The 13677-nt window shown below is 36.8% G+C and overlaps 2 protein-coding genes across 2 annotated transcripts in view; both read left to right on the top strand.

Moving 5' to 3' along the window:
* LOC145663668 (uncharacterized) overlaps positions 1-13677 on the top strand; it is a 1076255-nt gene that overhangs the window by 984733 nt on the left and 77845 nt on the right. The gene's annotated exons all lie outside the window — the stretch shown is intronic.
* LOC145663666 (uncharacterized) lies at positions 6655-13217 on the top strand. The gene is made up of 2 exons (XM_081729763.1): positions 6655-6849; positions 11281-13217. The coding sequence occupies exons 1-2, from the start codon at positions 6703-6705 to the stop codon at positions 13120-13122; spliced, it is 1989 nt and encodes a 662-aa protein (XP_081585889.1). The 5' UTR covers positions 6655-6702; the 3' UTR covers positions 13123-13217.

The raw sequence follows: 13677 nt of genomic DNA, 5'->3' as shown, positions 1-13677 counted from the left end.
TGTTAGTATATATAGTATTAGATTAGTGTTGCCTCCGAGATGGTAAGTATTTTGTAAATTCGAGATGAGATTAGAAAAAATGACAATTCTCGTCTCATTTTCGAGATTAGAATCGAGACGAGAGATAAATTTCACGAGTCTGGCAGGCAACTCTAGTTTATCCCAGTCTTAGTTCTCAAATTTTGTTTATTGATACATGAATCATAGTATAAAAATCATAAATTGATCAAATGATTGTACTCACACAAAATAAAAATATTTATCATTTTTTTAAAGATACGCAACTCATTGAACCATATACTCCAATGTTAAATATGGTTTGAATGTTATATCACTCCCTTCATGAACCTCTCGTTACGCTGAAGGATTGTGATAACTTCTAGGTGAAATTAATACAAGTGAATTTTAAAACTACAGAAGACTCCCAAACATCTGAATACAATACTCAAACTTCGAAGTAGTCGGTTACATCTACAACTGGTTGTAATAGAGGAATAGTATCAAAGAAAGAACCTGTTCTGAGTTCATATTATATATATATATATATATATATATATATATATATATATATATATATATATATATATATATATATATATATATATATATATATATATATATATATATATTTGGTCTAGGAATTAATTCGTGCGGGTGGACAAGAGATGGCGCAACGAACGGAGCGTCCCACAGTTCCGTGTATCCACACATGTGTTGCAAACCCCTGTCATCGCGTATCGTTCGTAGTATAGGGCAGAGGATTAAAGCGTCAACAACACCAGTTTGTAGTTAAGTGAACATGGCGCAATTTGTGCCTGATAAAGTGTTTTTGCGGGGTGTCCTGCTGCATTACTTTAACATGCAGAAAAGTGCGACTGAAAGTCATCGTATTTTGGTGGAAGTGTATGGTGACCATGCTCTAGCTGAGCGAACGTGTCAGAAGTGGTTTGCACGGTTTACAAGTGGTGATTTCGGCTTGGCAGACCAAGAGCGAGCTGGACAGCCAAAAAATTTCAAGACGAAGAATTGACAGCATTGCTCGAGCAGGATTCGTGTCAAACGCAGGAACAACTTGCAGCAGCATTAGGCGTTGATCAAACAACAGTCTCCAAACGCTTGAAAGCAATGGGAATGATTCAAAAGATGTCATATTGGGTTCCACGTGAATTGAAAGACAGAGACGTTGAAAGACGAAAAACCATTTGCGAATTGCTGCTTCAACGACAGAGCTGAAAGGGGTTTCTGCATCGAATTATTACGGGTGATGAGAAGTGGATCTATTACGAGAACCCTAAACGAAAAAAGGCCTGGGTGAAACCAGGTGAACCAGGTCCATCACAACCAAAACGAGATATTCACTGTGCAAAGGTTATGCTGTGCATATGGTGGGATATGAAAGATGTGGTGCACTATGAGCTGCTGCAACCGGGTGAAACTATGAATGGAGAACGTTATCGATGACAATTAATGCGTTTGAAGCAAGCTCTGGCCAGAACACGACCAGAATGGGAGAACAGACATGATAAACTTATTGTTCAACATGATAACGCTCGCCCACATGTCGCAAAACCGGTCAAACCCTATTTAGAAAATGTCGGATGGGAAGTTTTACCCCACCCGCCGTATTCACCACACGTTGCTCCTTCGGACTACTACTTGTTCGATTGCATGAACAACGATTTGATTGGACAGCGGTTTACTTCTTCAGAAGATATCGAAACATGGGTCTCTGACTGGATCGCTTCCAAGGATGAGGACTTCTTTCGCCACGGAATCCGTACATTGCCTGACAGATGGGCGAAAGTTGTGGCTAGCGATGGACAATATTTTTCTTAAGGTATTTATGTATTTTGTGTTTGTACTACAGCTTCAATGTGTGCGTACCAATCGCACGAATTAATTCCTAGACCAAATATATATATATATATATATATATATATATATATATATATATATATATATATATATATCGCTGTTTCTTACTGGTTTTGTTCAGTGGCGATAAATGTTAAAACCAAAAAAATAAATGTTAATTTGAACCATTTCAGCTTGAATAGAGGGTTAAGGGAGGGTATAGAAGCTATTCTTGGGACGCTGAACCAATTGCAAAAATGGTGCTTCTCAATATCTTTTACAGTTCTTGCTCGGAAAATCAGTATTAAAACCAGAAGTACTGTAAATTGAACCACTTCCGGTTTCGATAGAGTGTTGAAGGTAGTAATAATAGACCATTAATCGATTGCAGAAAAATGTTTTTCGCTATCTATTACCATTCCGAAATGATTAATTTTAATTACTTCTCGTTTGAATAGAGGGTTAATAGAGAAGACAAAACCTGTTTGTGGGATGCTGAATCGATTGCAAAATCCGCATCTCGATATCTTCTATTGTTTTGGCGGTGATACCCTACAACAGACAGACAAACTCGTTCTGTAAGACTTCCGACACTTATGCATAGCATAGTTTGGAAGTCTAAAAAATCGGTTCGTAAATTTTGTATGTGAATTTACAAAATGAAACGAGACGAGGACATATTTTTCGATATTCGAAACTAGAGAAACAAAATCTTCGAAAGCCAGACAAGATGTGACTTACAAAATTTACGAGGTGAGACAAGGAAACCTTATTTCTCGTCTCTTAGCATGAACAGCACTCTCAAGACATATTTATATTATATTGATAATAGTATTCGATCTGTGTTACTTCAATGTTTATCAAAATTGGAGAGTGCGTCTATTACAGTACATTTCTTTGGTTTTGCTATAGTCAATAGGTGCTATTTATATAGCGCTTCGCTTATTATTCTATTGCTGTTTATGCTTGCTGTGTTACATTGCTCTAGTTTCGCTGCAAAATGTTTACTTTATCTGAGTTACGGGAAAATAAAAGCGTGTTGCGAAAAATATTTTTTTAAATTGACACAAAAAGAAAAGAGAGAGAGAGAGAGAGAGGAAGAATATTCACTGACCATTTCTTGACAGTTTGGAAAGACATAAGGCAACGTCGTACCAGCATTGATGGGTGGGTCGGTTTTGCCAGCGGGAGGGTTGTCCGCTGGCGTTATTTGAGTACTGTTTTTTTTTTTTTTTTTTTTTTTTTTTTTTTTTTTTTTTTTTTTTGTGGGAAAGGGACATTTCCTTTGAGCTTCTGAAACTGTATAAGAGGATAGCGAACCAACTATAACCTCAGAGTGTCATCTACCCCTTGCTTCTTCAGCCCCACCCCCGCTATCAGCAAAGAACAAGTTTTGTCATTCATATCGTTCAGTCTGTTTCCGAATTTGATCGGTGTAAAGGTTGTGGTTGGAGAGTTTAGTGAAGAGAGCTGATTTTGTTTTATTTCGGGATAGAATGGCATCGAAAAGAGATAGACAAGGCAGACATAAGAAAGGCAAATTGTCGAATAATTTGAGACTGTCAACAAAAAGGAAGAAAAGAAGACTACCGACTGGATTGAAAAAATATCAGGAACGGAAAAGGTAAGACTATTTTTATTATTATTATTATTATCCTTTTGGAGAAAGTAAACACAACATTGATGTGAAGTATGCCTAAATATTCCACAAGAGTTTTGGGCATATTCCCCCCCCCCTTTAAGATTTTTCGTTCAGATAGAACAAAATCCCTCGTAAAGAAAATATGCATAGGACATAATTCGCTCTAAAGAAAATTATTCTAGCGCTTAATTCTCTAGCATTTGCTTTTTTTTTCTTTCTTTTTTTTTAAAAATCAAACACTACATTTATTACATATAATTACAGATGCAAAATGCTTTCCAGCAAGTGGAGCAATTAACTCGAGTATTAAAGCCTATTTAATCACATTCAGAAAGACATTCATCCACAGAAAGCATGAATACATATTTTCTGTAATACATTTCTAAACGTTTTCTAATGTTTTATTGTAATTTTATAGGTTATTTTTCATAATTTTAGGTCATCAAAATCGGAGCCTTGGTTATAAAATCGATTCTCAAAAATATAAATTGTTTTAAGTAATTCATTTCTGGTTGAGATAGACTTATTTATCAGTTCAAAAATTAAGACATCAAAAAATTGTAATATTTTTTGACTTCCTGCAATGTTTTCTCACCGGGGTGATTTGGTCCGTGGAGTGGTAATTTTGGTCGCACCAGTAACTTTAACCCGCTAATTCCCGAATCAAAACGGAAGTAAATAAAACTTTTGAATTCATTGAAATTGAAGGACAGAAATAAAGAAAAACATAGTTTGAATTTAACAGTCATATCAGTTCGTATTTAATAATCTAAGCTAAAGCTGTTCCTCGCTAAGAATCAAAGTCGTGGCAGTTTAAGAAACATTTGAACTTAATAGATTCATATTAATGACAAAATGCTATCAATAATAATAACGTGTACTTCTCACTTCTAATCGTGTTATTGCATTTGAAATTATCTTGAGGAAGGCGTAATTACTCTTCCCAAAAACATTCTTTGAAAATCTAGACTGCGGATCGGACTTTGAAACAACAGCAACGAAATAATAATAATAATATATATAATAGAGAGTGAGTTACATTTACTTTGGTTCATAAATCACATATTTATTTCCACTTATTTTGTAGTGACCAGACAATGAAGAAAGCACAACGAACTAAAATCAGACTACTGAAAGAAAACTGAAACACACGAAACAAGATCAGAAAATGTTCAGTTTTGCCATTGTCCTATGTCGCTTTGCCTTATACATAATATATCAATTATAAATGTAGGTAGATATTTGTAGTTCACAGCGGCAAAAATGTGAATACTTTCTGATCTTGTTTCGTGCTTTTCAGTTCTTCTTTCACTAGTTTAGTTTTAGTTTGTTTGAACTTTTATTTTATTATAACTTTTGAGATACGTAAAATATATTTTTTCGACATCTGTGCAATGCAGTTAGAACAGGATTTGAATCTGACATGGCAGGTAAACCAATCATGAGTACTTACAATTTAAAAAAGAAGAAGAAGTAGAGGAAAATGTGTGTCTTCTAATAGTCCTTTCGTATGTTTTTCCTCAACCCCCAAGGGCGCCGATTTCTCTGTAACTTGGGGGGGGGGCATTCAGAAAAAGAAATTCATATAACAATAAAAAATACATATAAAAATATATATTCATAAACATACATGGGGGCCCACATGAGCTTTGGGGGGCACGGCTCCCCTAGGATCGGCGCCCTTGTCGTCAAGTTGGAATTTCTGGAATTTCCTGTCTGTATTTGAAAGAATATCACAAGAGATATTGCATCTCCACTCTAAGGTCTATTGTATTTTTGATAGCATTGAAATGTTGGTCAGCTGCATCGCCTCAGACTTTCTGAACTTCAGCGATAGGGATTCTCAGAAAATTCCAATCTTGAACGCAGGAAGACAAGAAGGTGATCAGCAATCAAGTATTTCGGACGTTGAACATGTTAATCATGAATTTATTGTGCGATGAAAATGCAGTTTTTTGAACATTTTAGCCCAATTTTCTTCCATAAATTTTCCAAATCCGTTGGATACACCCTGATGAAGTTTTTGTATTGTTCATTGGAAGTTTAGTGCTGGAAGTTAAAATCTTCAGCAATTTAGAACCTGAGCGCCTTTTGTACAGTCCGCAGCAAAAAAAAAAAAAAAAAAAAACTGCAACATTATGTAAGTTTATTGTGAAATTACGCTTAACAACGCAAGGAATCAACATAACGTCTAAGTGGCACGAATCACGCCAGGAGAAACCTCGGCGTCCTCCCCTGCACACTTATTTTGGTGCAAAAGACTTCGTCGTTTCACAATAAACTTACATGCCCATGTTGCCGATTTTTTGCTGCGGACTGTACAATTCGATACGCCTTCATTGCGAAGACTTTCATCCGCCTTTTGGGGCACAGGACCTAGTAACGTTTGTTCGGTTTTTAGCCCGGAAACCGACAGCACTGAATTCTTGTCCGATTTTCTTTCTCGCAGCCGGTACTCTTTAAAATTTTCCTTCTAAATTAAAAATCAGAAATTGGTCTCGCGAGAATTTTGATTGGAAACAATCCCTATCAAGCTGTCATCCTTTGCGAAAACTGGTGGCAAATTGTCCTATATCCGTTTTGCTACTGATCTTATACGCGATCTGAAACCCGGACCCTAAGGAATTCCAACTCTTGCCGTTTCGTACTGGATTTAAAACATTCCATCTGAAGCCACCCCAGCCCCACGAAGACATGTATTTTATTATTATTATTATTATTATTATTATTATTATTATTATTATTATTATTATTATTATTATTATTATTATTATTATTACAGAGAATTGAAAAAAGCTGCAGCACCACCGACGCCTACCGATACCTCCAACATCCCTCTGGAAGGCAGACGAATAGTAGACATCAAGTTTTTTCTGGACAGTATAAAGAAGTTAGACGATCATGGCCCCTTTGGCTGCACATTCCGAAACATGATATTTGTACGAGAAACCCACTTTGGTCTAAAGAGCAAACTAACATTCAAATGTAACATGTGCAATTTGGAAAAATCGATCTGGACAGGAGAAAGAGCTGACTCAATGGACATCAACACTGCAGCAGCAGCTGGGACAATATCTACCGGAGGTGGTCATACCCAGTTAGAAGAGCTTTTGTCTGCATTGGATATTCCACCATTATCGTTCAAAACATTCAAAAAGTTCCATGATATCGTTTGCGACGGCTGGGAAAAAACTGCTCAAGATGAGATGAAAATTGCCGCTGAGGAGGAAGCACGTATCGCAGTAGAACGGGGTTCTATTGATAGAGACGGTACGCCACTAGTATCAGTAATTGCAGATGGAAGCTGGGGGAAAAGATCGTACAGGAACAACTATAGCTCTTTATCAGGAGTGGTAAGTAATGTTTATTTTTGTAGTTTCATTCAATCTCTCATTCATGCTTTTGTGCCCAATGTGCAGGATTTTCATAACAATCTCCACGCCACTCGATCTTCTTCCGTACGTTTCATAGCAGCATACGTTCCACTTGTTTTTATGTTATATAGTAGTTGGAATCTTCTACAATCACGTACTTTCTGTCCACAAAGCATTTCTTCCAGAGCATGTAGTCTATTGAACTGAATTGATCATAATACGATTCAAAGAATAATAGAATGAAAAAAAATGAAATGAAATCTGTAAGTTTTACGTCCCACGGTTATGCCGGTTAGGCTAAAGGAGACGGTGATAATGAGAGATGAGTGAAATGGTGGAATGAAGAAAGTGGGAGGAAACGGGAGTACCCCGAGAAAACCCACGAGCACGGTGTTTGTCCACCACAAAGTTCACTTGGCGGGGGCTGGGATCGAACCCGGGACCCCAAGCACCAGAGGTGAACGCTCTACCACTGAGCCACCGCGCCCCCCATAATAGAATGAAAGGAGATTTCCTAGGAAAGTAACATATGGAAAAATGCATTCCGAATATAATGTACATAAGCTGCACTGGAATGTTCGTGTACACAAAACCATGTCGAAAAACTGTTTAGAAGTCTCTGAAAGGGAAACAGCTTACTATCGAACTAAAATAAGATGCAAAATTTAAGAATTTTAATATCCAACTAAATTCTAGTATAAAATGTGCTCTATTTGCAAGTAAAAACTGTTTCGAACATGGAATTATTATTACTAGTGTTGCCCCGAGACGAAACACACAATCTAGTTTCGAGACGAGACAGTGTTTTCACTGGACGTGACGAGAAAAATCTCGTCTCGTCTCGTGGCAACATTTATTATTATTATTTACTGATTTGAAGCACATGTCTGTATATAAATGGATGATGATGTTCAAATTTCCACATTTTCTACTTTGAAGGTGTTGAATGCGTTTTGCTGTTTTTGTTGTAGATTGTTTTTTTTTTTTTTTTTAGTTCACCAAAGTTCTAAAGTAGAAATTTGAGAACTGTCATTATTAGCGTCTGTAATTTTCTTTGTATTTTATAAAGGCCTTTAAATAATTCATTGGAAATGCATGCGATAATGTAATGTATACATGGGCGGAGTCAGAAATTGTCTGCTGGGAGGGCAGACCTTTTGTCTGTTGGGGGAAGGCACCGTAAACACAAATGAGAATTGAAGGATCTTATAAGTGGCATTTTTATTTTTTGTCAATAAATTTTACTTGATTTTCCAAAAGCAACTGCTCAGCACTCGTAACTTTTCAGCTACCGGAAAGTTTCAATTTTTATCATAGTCTGTATCAGTATACAGGTTAGGGGCAGTAGAGTGAGGTGATTGGAGGGAGGAGAGAGGTAATAACGCCAACACCGCTGTCTACTAGATGTAAATAAGCTGATCTTTGAGTTGACACAAGCCCAGCGCTTATGCTTAGTTACAGCAATAAACTGTTGTAAGATAAGAGAAATAACAATTTATTACTCACTGTCAGTATTGGGATAAAGTGCCCCCGGTGGATGAGTGGTTGGTTAAACTTGTCACCTTGTACTCAAGGGGTTCCGGGTTCGATTCCCGGTGGGGGGCAAGTTGTTCGGATCCCACGTTAAACTGCAAGTCTCATCCTTATACGTCATCATCATCCCATGGAAGGCAAGGGCAAATCACCATGGGTAGGGATGGTATTGAGACGAGACTTTGTACAGTTTCTTTCTCGTTTCGATTGATAAATAGTAGTTTCGATCTCGTCTGGAGTCAAAAATCGCCGTCTCGGTCTCGATCTTGTCTCGGTCAACAGATGCTTGTATCGATCTCTGTCTCGAGGGCCAAGTCTCGGTCTTGTCTCGAAAGTCTCGAAATAAATATTGCGAAATTAAAATTTTAAAAAGTGTTATTAGTATCGTGAGGTTTGTCGTTTGCGATTCTTATTTTTTGCTTTCATTCTTGACTTAGAATTATGGTATGGTGTACCTCTCCATAGGTAATTTCCTAGCGCAAATGCTTCCATGCGTGTGTTCCAGATCCAATCGTTAGTGGATATATCATACCTGGGACAAAACTATAATAGTAACCTATGTTTCACTTTCAGCAATGGACTTTGTCTAATATAGCCTCAGTACTGCCTATACAATTAAACTCTATTAAATTAACTCCGGTGCTAAACAGTAGTTTATTTTCTTCCTTTAAATCAGAATTGTTCAATACATCCTAACGGATAACGTAACACATAGCAGCATGAATGTATTTAATCGTACTGAAATTGAAATTTTACAATTTCTCATTTATTATTCAACACATTCTGCTTTGACTGTCATTTCTAAAGCATAATATAACGTTCATTATCTTAACAAAAAGGGTAAATTATTTCTACAATATATTTGGTTTCAAATTGATCAAATGCTTTATTACCATTTCACATCTCCGTGATTAATTGACACTTTATAACACGAACTTCCCTAACCTTGCGATGGGAGCAACGGCACTCACTTTTGCTATGTGTGGTCTCAGGTTGGATCGCCAAACAAGTTATATTCAAAGTCCGATGTTTCGCATAGTTCGCGTCTCACTTTAAATACATTCTATTTCTTATACACAAGTTCATGAGGTCGTAATGCATTACATAAGCATATATCCAATGCCGTAACTACGCACGAGCAACTGGGCCAGTGCCCCAGGGCCCTTACCCATAAGGGCCTCGAAAATACCAGTCAATTTTACAAAATTTCTACACGGAGAACTCAATAAAGGATAGTACCTAAGAAATTAAAGAATTTAGTGCTGTAATTTGAATAATTTGTCATGGATGCTGCAGACCTATATGTTTGTACGCCAGGAGAAATGTCGCCCCTCGGTGGCGACGAAATCAGCTTTTGGGGGCCCACAGAGTTATTGTTACTCCACTAAGTAGGATAAAACACCAATTTGTTTTCTTTCGGAAATGTCTTGTTTTACTCTTCATACTTCTCTTCGCAGTAGTTTATGTGAAGTATTAAAAAGTTTTAAAAATTATTATTATTATTATTATTATTATTATTATTATTATTATTATTATTATTATTATTATTATTATTATTATTATTATTATTATTATTATTATTGCTTTGATTAACCATAGAATTTCAATGATGTCATGTAGAACGTAAGCAGAAATTTATTTCGAAGGAGGGGGTCCAAAGCTTTTCGGGTAGTCCAAATTCAATTTGATGACAAATTGTATTAAAATTTGTAAAATCGCCCCTAAAATTAGGTAAATTTACATAATAGTCGGGATTTCAAAGGAGGGGAAGTTTGGACTCTCTTCTGCGCGTCCCTAATGCCATGTATCTTTTCATGTAGCGACGTTAAAATTTTAATAAATTATTGCATTTTAATTTAAATACTGATACCGGAAAAAGACATTTTATTTTGGTATATGTTTGATTCTTGTCATTTGTTTATAATATAAAAATATGAAAGGGGGCCTCATGTTGTTAATCAGTCCCGGAGCCCCAACTACCTACGGTGCGATACTGTATATATACTTTTTTTCTTGCGCCTAACAATATAAATAGTTCCAAATTGTCAGATACTTTCGTGTTTGTAGTGGAGCAAAATGAAACTGCTATAATTTTGAATATAATTACAAAGATTATGCTAAATAAAAAAATAAAATAAATTTTAAAAATCAAAATTATGTCTGCTACTAATTCAGCATTTTTCTTTTCTTTGTCTTCCGTTCAACATTAACTGTTTTTTTTTTTTTATTATCTACGTAAAACAGAAATGTCTTTGTTCTTTAGTCATACGAGCGGCTGTAGCAAAACAAGAAATCTTAAAATAAAATAAAATAAATCGGGAGAGGCTTCAGGAACGGGTAAGAAACATTTGTGTTGTACGTGCAATGTGGGAAAATGATCACAAATATATTTCGTGGGAGACTTGAACCCGATAGTCATCCCCTAAATACGCCGCTGTACTTCAGTCAACCGTTCCAATATTATTTAACACAGCAACGAAACAAATTTTAAGTAAAGGCAATTTTAATAGGTATCAATATTCGAGACGAGACCGAGACTTTCGAGACTGACCTAAGTCTCGTCTCGATTTATAGAAGTCTATCTCGGTCTCGTCTCGGTTATATAAAAAATATTTCGGTCTCGGTCTTGTCTCGGTATATAAAAGTTTGTCTTAGTACCATCCCTAACATGGGTTCTTCTTGCCCAGGGACATTCGGGTCAAAGACCTGCCTTCCGGCAGAACATCAATCATTATGATCTCTATAGGGAATAACCTTGCAGTTAAGGGGTTTTTGAAATGTATGTTTCAATTAATGTGCTATAAGAATTTGAATCCTTTGATTGTCTTTTCTTTTTTTCTTATTTTTCGACTTTCTTTTTTTTTTCTTATTTTTCAGGGAGCAATCGTGGGATACGAGACAGGAAAGGTTCTTTATATTGGAGTAAAAAATAAGTATTGCTATTCCTGTAGTCGGGCCTTTTCCAAAGATGAACAACCGAAAGACCACCTATGCTTCAAGAACTGGAGTGAGAGCAGTAGCTCGAGTGCTATGGAACCAGCAGCTATCGTTGAAGGTTTCTGCAGAAGCGAGGTTGATTATGGCATTAGATATCATAAATTAATAGCAGATGGAGACAGTAGCGTCTACAAAAAAAATTTAGAAGCAAGACCATATCGAAATATAACGGTAGAGAAAGTAGAATGTCGAAATCACCTCTTACGCAATTTTTGCAACAAACTTAGAGAAATAGCAGTAACCAGTGATAAACAGAGAAATACCACAGTTCTGAGGAAGAAATTGGGCGACAATGTACTGCGGTTAAAAACCGCCATCACTAAAGCGATACAGCATCGAAAACAAGAGAGCACGCCCATAGATGAAAGGATAGAAAATCTGAGGAAAGATATTATCAATTCGCCATTGCATATTTTTGGCAGCCATGAAAAGTGTGCAGATTACTTCTGCACAAGAAAACAATGCCCAAATGAAAAGTGCATTGTTCCTGAGTTGAAAGAATGTGGGCTACTTGAAAAAATTAATAATGTAGTAAGGCAACTGCGTTTACACAGCAGAAGCCTTATTCAAGATGTCGACAGTAACCCAGTGGAGCACTACTACTCTGCAGTGGCAAAGTTCCTTGGAGGGAAACGAATTAATTACTCTGCTGGTCGCTCGTATGCTGCTAGATGTGCTGGTGCAGTAGTACGTCATAATACTGGATTTGCCTTCTACAAGCTTCACAAGAAAATGTATAACAGTAGCCCCAGTGAAACCTCAAAGAAGTGCGAGACCACTAGAAAGAGGAAGATAGAAGCCAGAATTAACTCAGTGGAAAAAAAGTGTCGGAAGTCTCTATTTCATGAAAAGAAACCGGATCATGATGAACATTATGGAGCGCAAGCTCAAAAACCTGATTTGCCTTCTGCAGATTTCGAGAGAGAATGCAGGGAATTCTTAGATAATCTTAGGAAGTCAGATGATGAACGTAAAAGAATAGAGAGGATGACAGTAGCTCAATATCAAAGTGGCGAATGGCTAGAGCAACGTAGGAAACTTCTTACAGCTTCGTACTTCGGTCGGGTATGTAAGATGTTACCCACAACGAGTTGCAAGTCTTTAGTTAAAGAAATTCTCTACTCTAATTTTGACTGTGACGCTATGGCGTATGGAAGAATAAATGAAGAAAGAGCGAAAAAGGATTTAGAAAGAAGGTTGGACGTTAGTATTGCTGAATGTGGACTCTTCATCGATGCTGAAGTACCTTTCCTTGGTGCAACCCCTGATGGCCTTATTGGAGAAAATGGTATCGTCGAAGTCAAGTGCCCTTCAACAGCAGCTTCTTTGACACCCGATGAAGCTATTCGTGCAAAAAAATGTACAATGTGGAATGTATCGAAAGATGGCCAAATTTGTGGCATTAAAAAAAGTCATAATCATTATTATCAAATTCAGGGTCAATTGCATATTACCCAAAGAGATTATTGCATCTACGTAATGTGGACCCCTCTCGGGTTGAAAACTGAGACTATTGAGCGAGACGACACATTCTGGAAAGAAAACATGCTTCCTAAGCTTGAGCGCTTTTATATGAACTGCATTCTTCCAGAATTAGTAGATCCTCGCCATAGTAGATCCATGCCAATTAGGGACCCTTCTTACATATTAGAAGCCCAGGAAAGAAAGCAGTTGGCCCGTAAGAGACCATCAGAAACAGAGCCATCAACGTCTCAAGACTGATTTCAAGACGGTGGAAAATCTGTGATTTGTGAATTGTAAATTTATGTAGCACAGGTAGTAGCTATTCACATTCTTATATCAGGGGTGCCCATAAGGGGGAGCTATGACGCAAACTGCGTCATTGAAATATTTGGGGGGGTTAAAAATCTATATAAATATGTTTGATGGGGGGGTAAAATTAATCGAAAAGAAGATTTTTTTCATGGAAGAACACCTACGGATAGACAATTGGGGGGGTGCGTCATGGACGTAAGGGGGGTGGGCACCACTGCTTATATGGCATTTTATTAGGATGAGAATTTTATCTCTTTGTGAGGATTTTGTCTACTTTCTCAATTCCCAGGGAATTCTTACATTTTATTTTTTTAATGTGAGATATAGAGCACCTTATACTTTACATCTTAAAATTCCGCACTTTATGTTGCACAGTAACTTCCATTTGTAAATTTCTTGCAAGAAATCATTAAAAAAAAAGTCCCCTTCTTTTATAAGTAAGGTGTTGACACACGGATAAATATTTACCGCAGGATGTAAAGTATAACCTGCTCTATACAA

The sequence above is a fragment of the Thermobia domestica genome, chromosome 11 (assembly GCF_964235325.1).
Source record: "Thermobia domestica chromosome 11, izTheDome1.hap1.1, whole genome shotgun sequence".
NCBI lineage: Eukaryota > Metazoa > Arthropoda > Insecta > Zygentoma > Lepismatidae > Thermobia > Thermobia domestica.
Note: the sequence above shows the minus strand (reverse complement) of the source record. Positions and strands in the feature narration are given on the sequence as shown.

What these genes read in the sequence shown, in the direction of transcription:
- LOC145663666 (XM_081729763.1), top strand. Translation starts at nt 6,703, where the DNA reads ATGAAAATTGCCGCTGAGGAGGAAGCACGTATCGCAGTAGAACGGGGT. An exon ending in ATAGCTCTTTATCAGGAGTG is followed by an intron (nt 6,850 to 11,280) that starts GTAAGTAATGTT and finishes CTTATTTTTCAG; the next exon opens with GGAGCAATCGTGGGATACGA.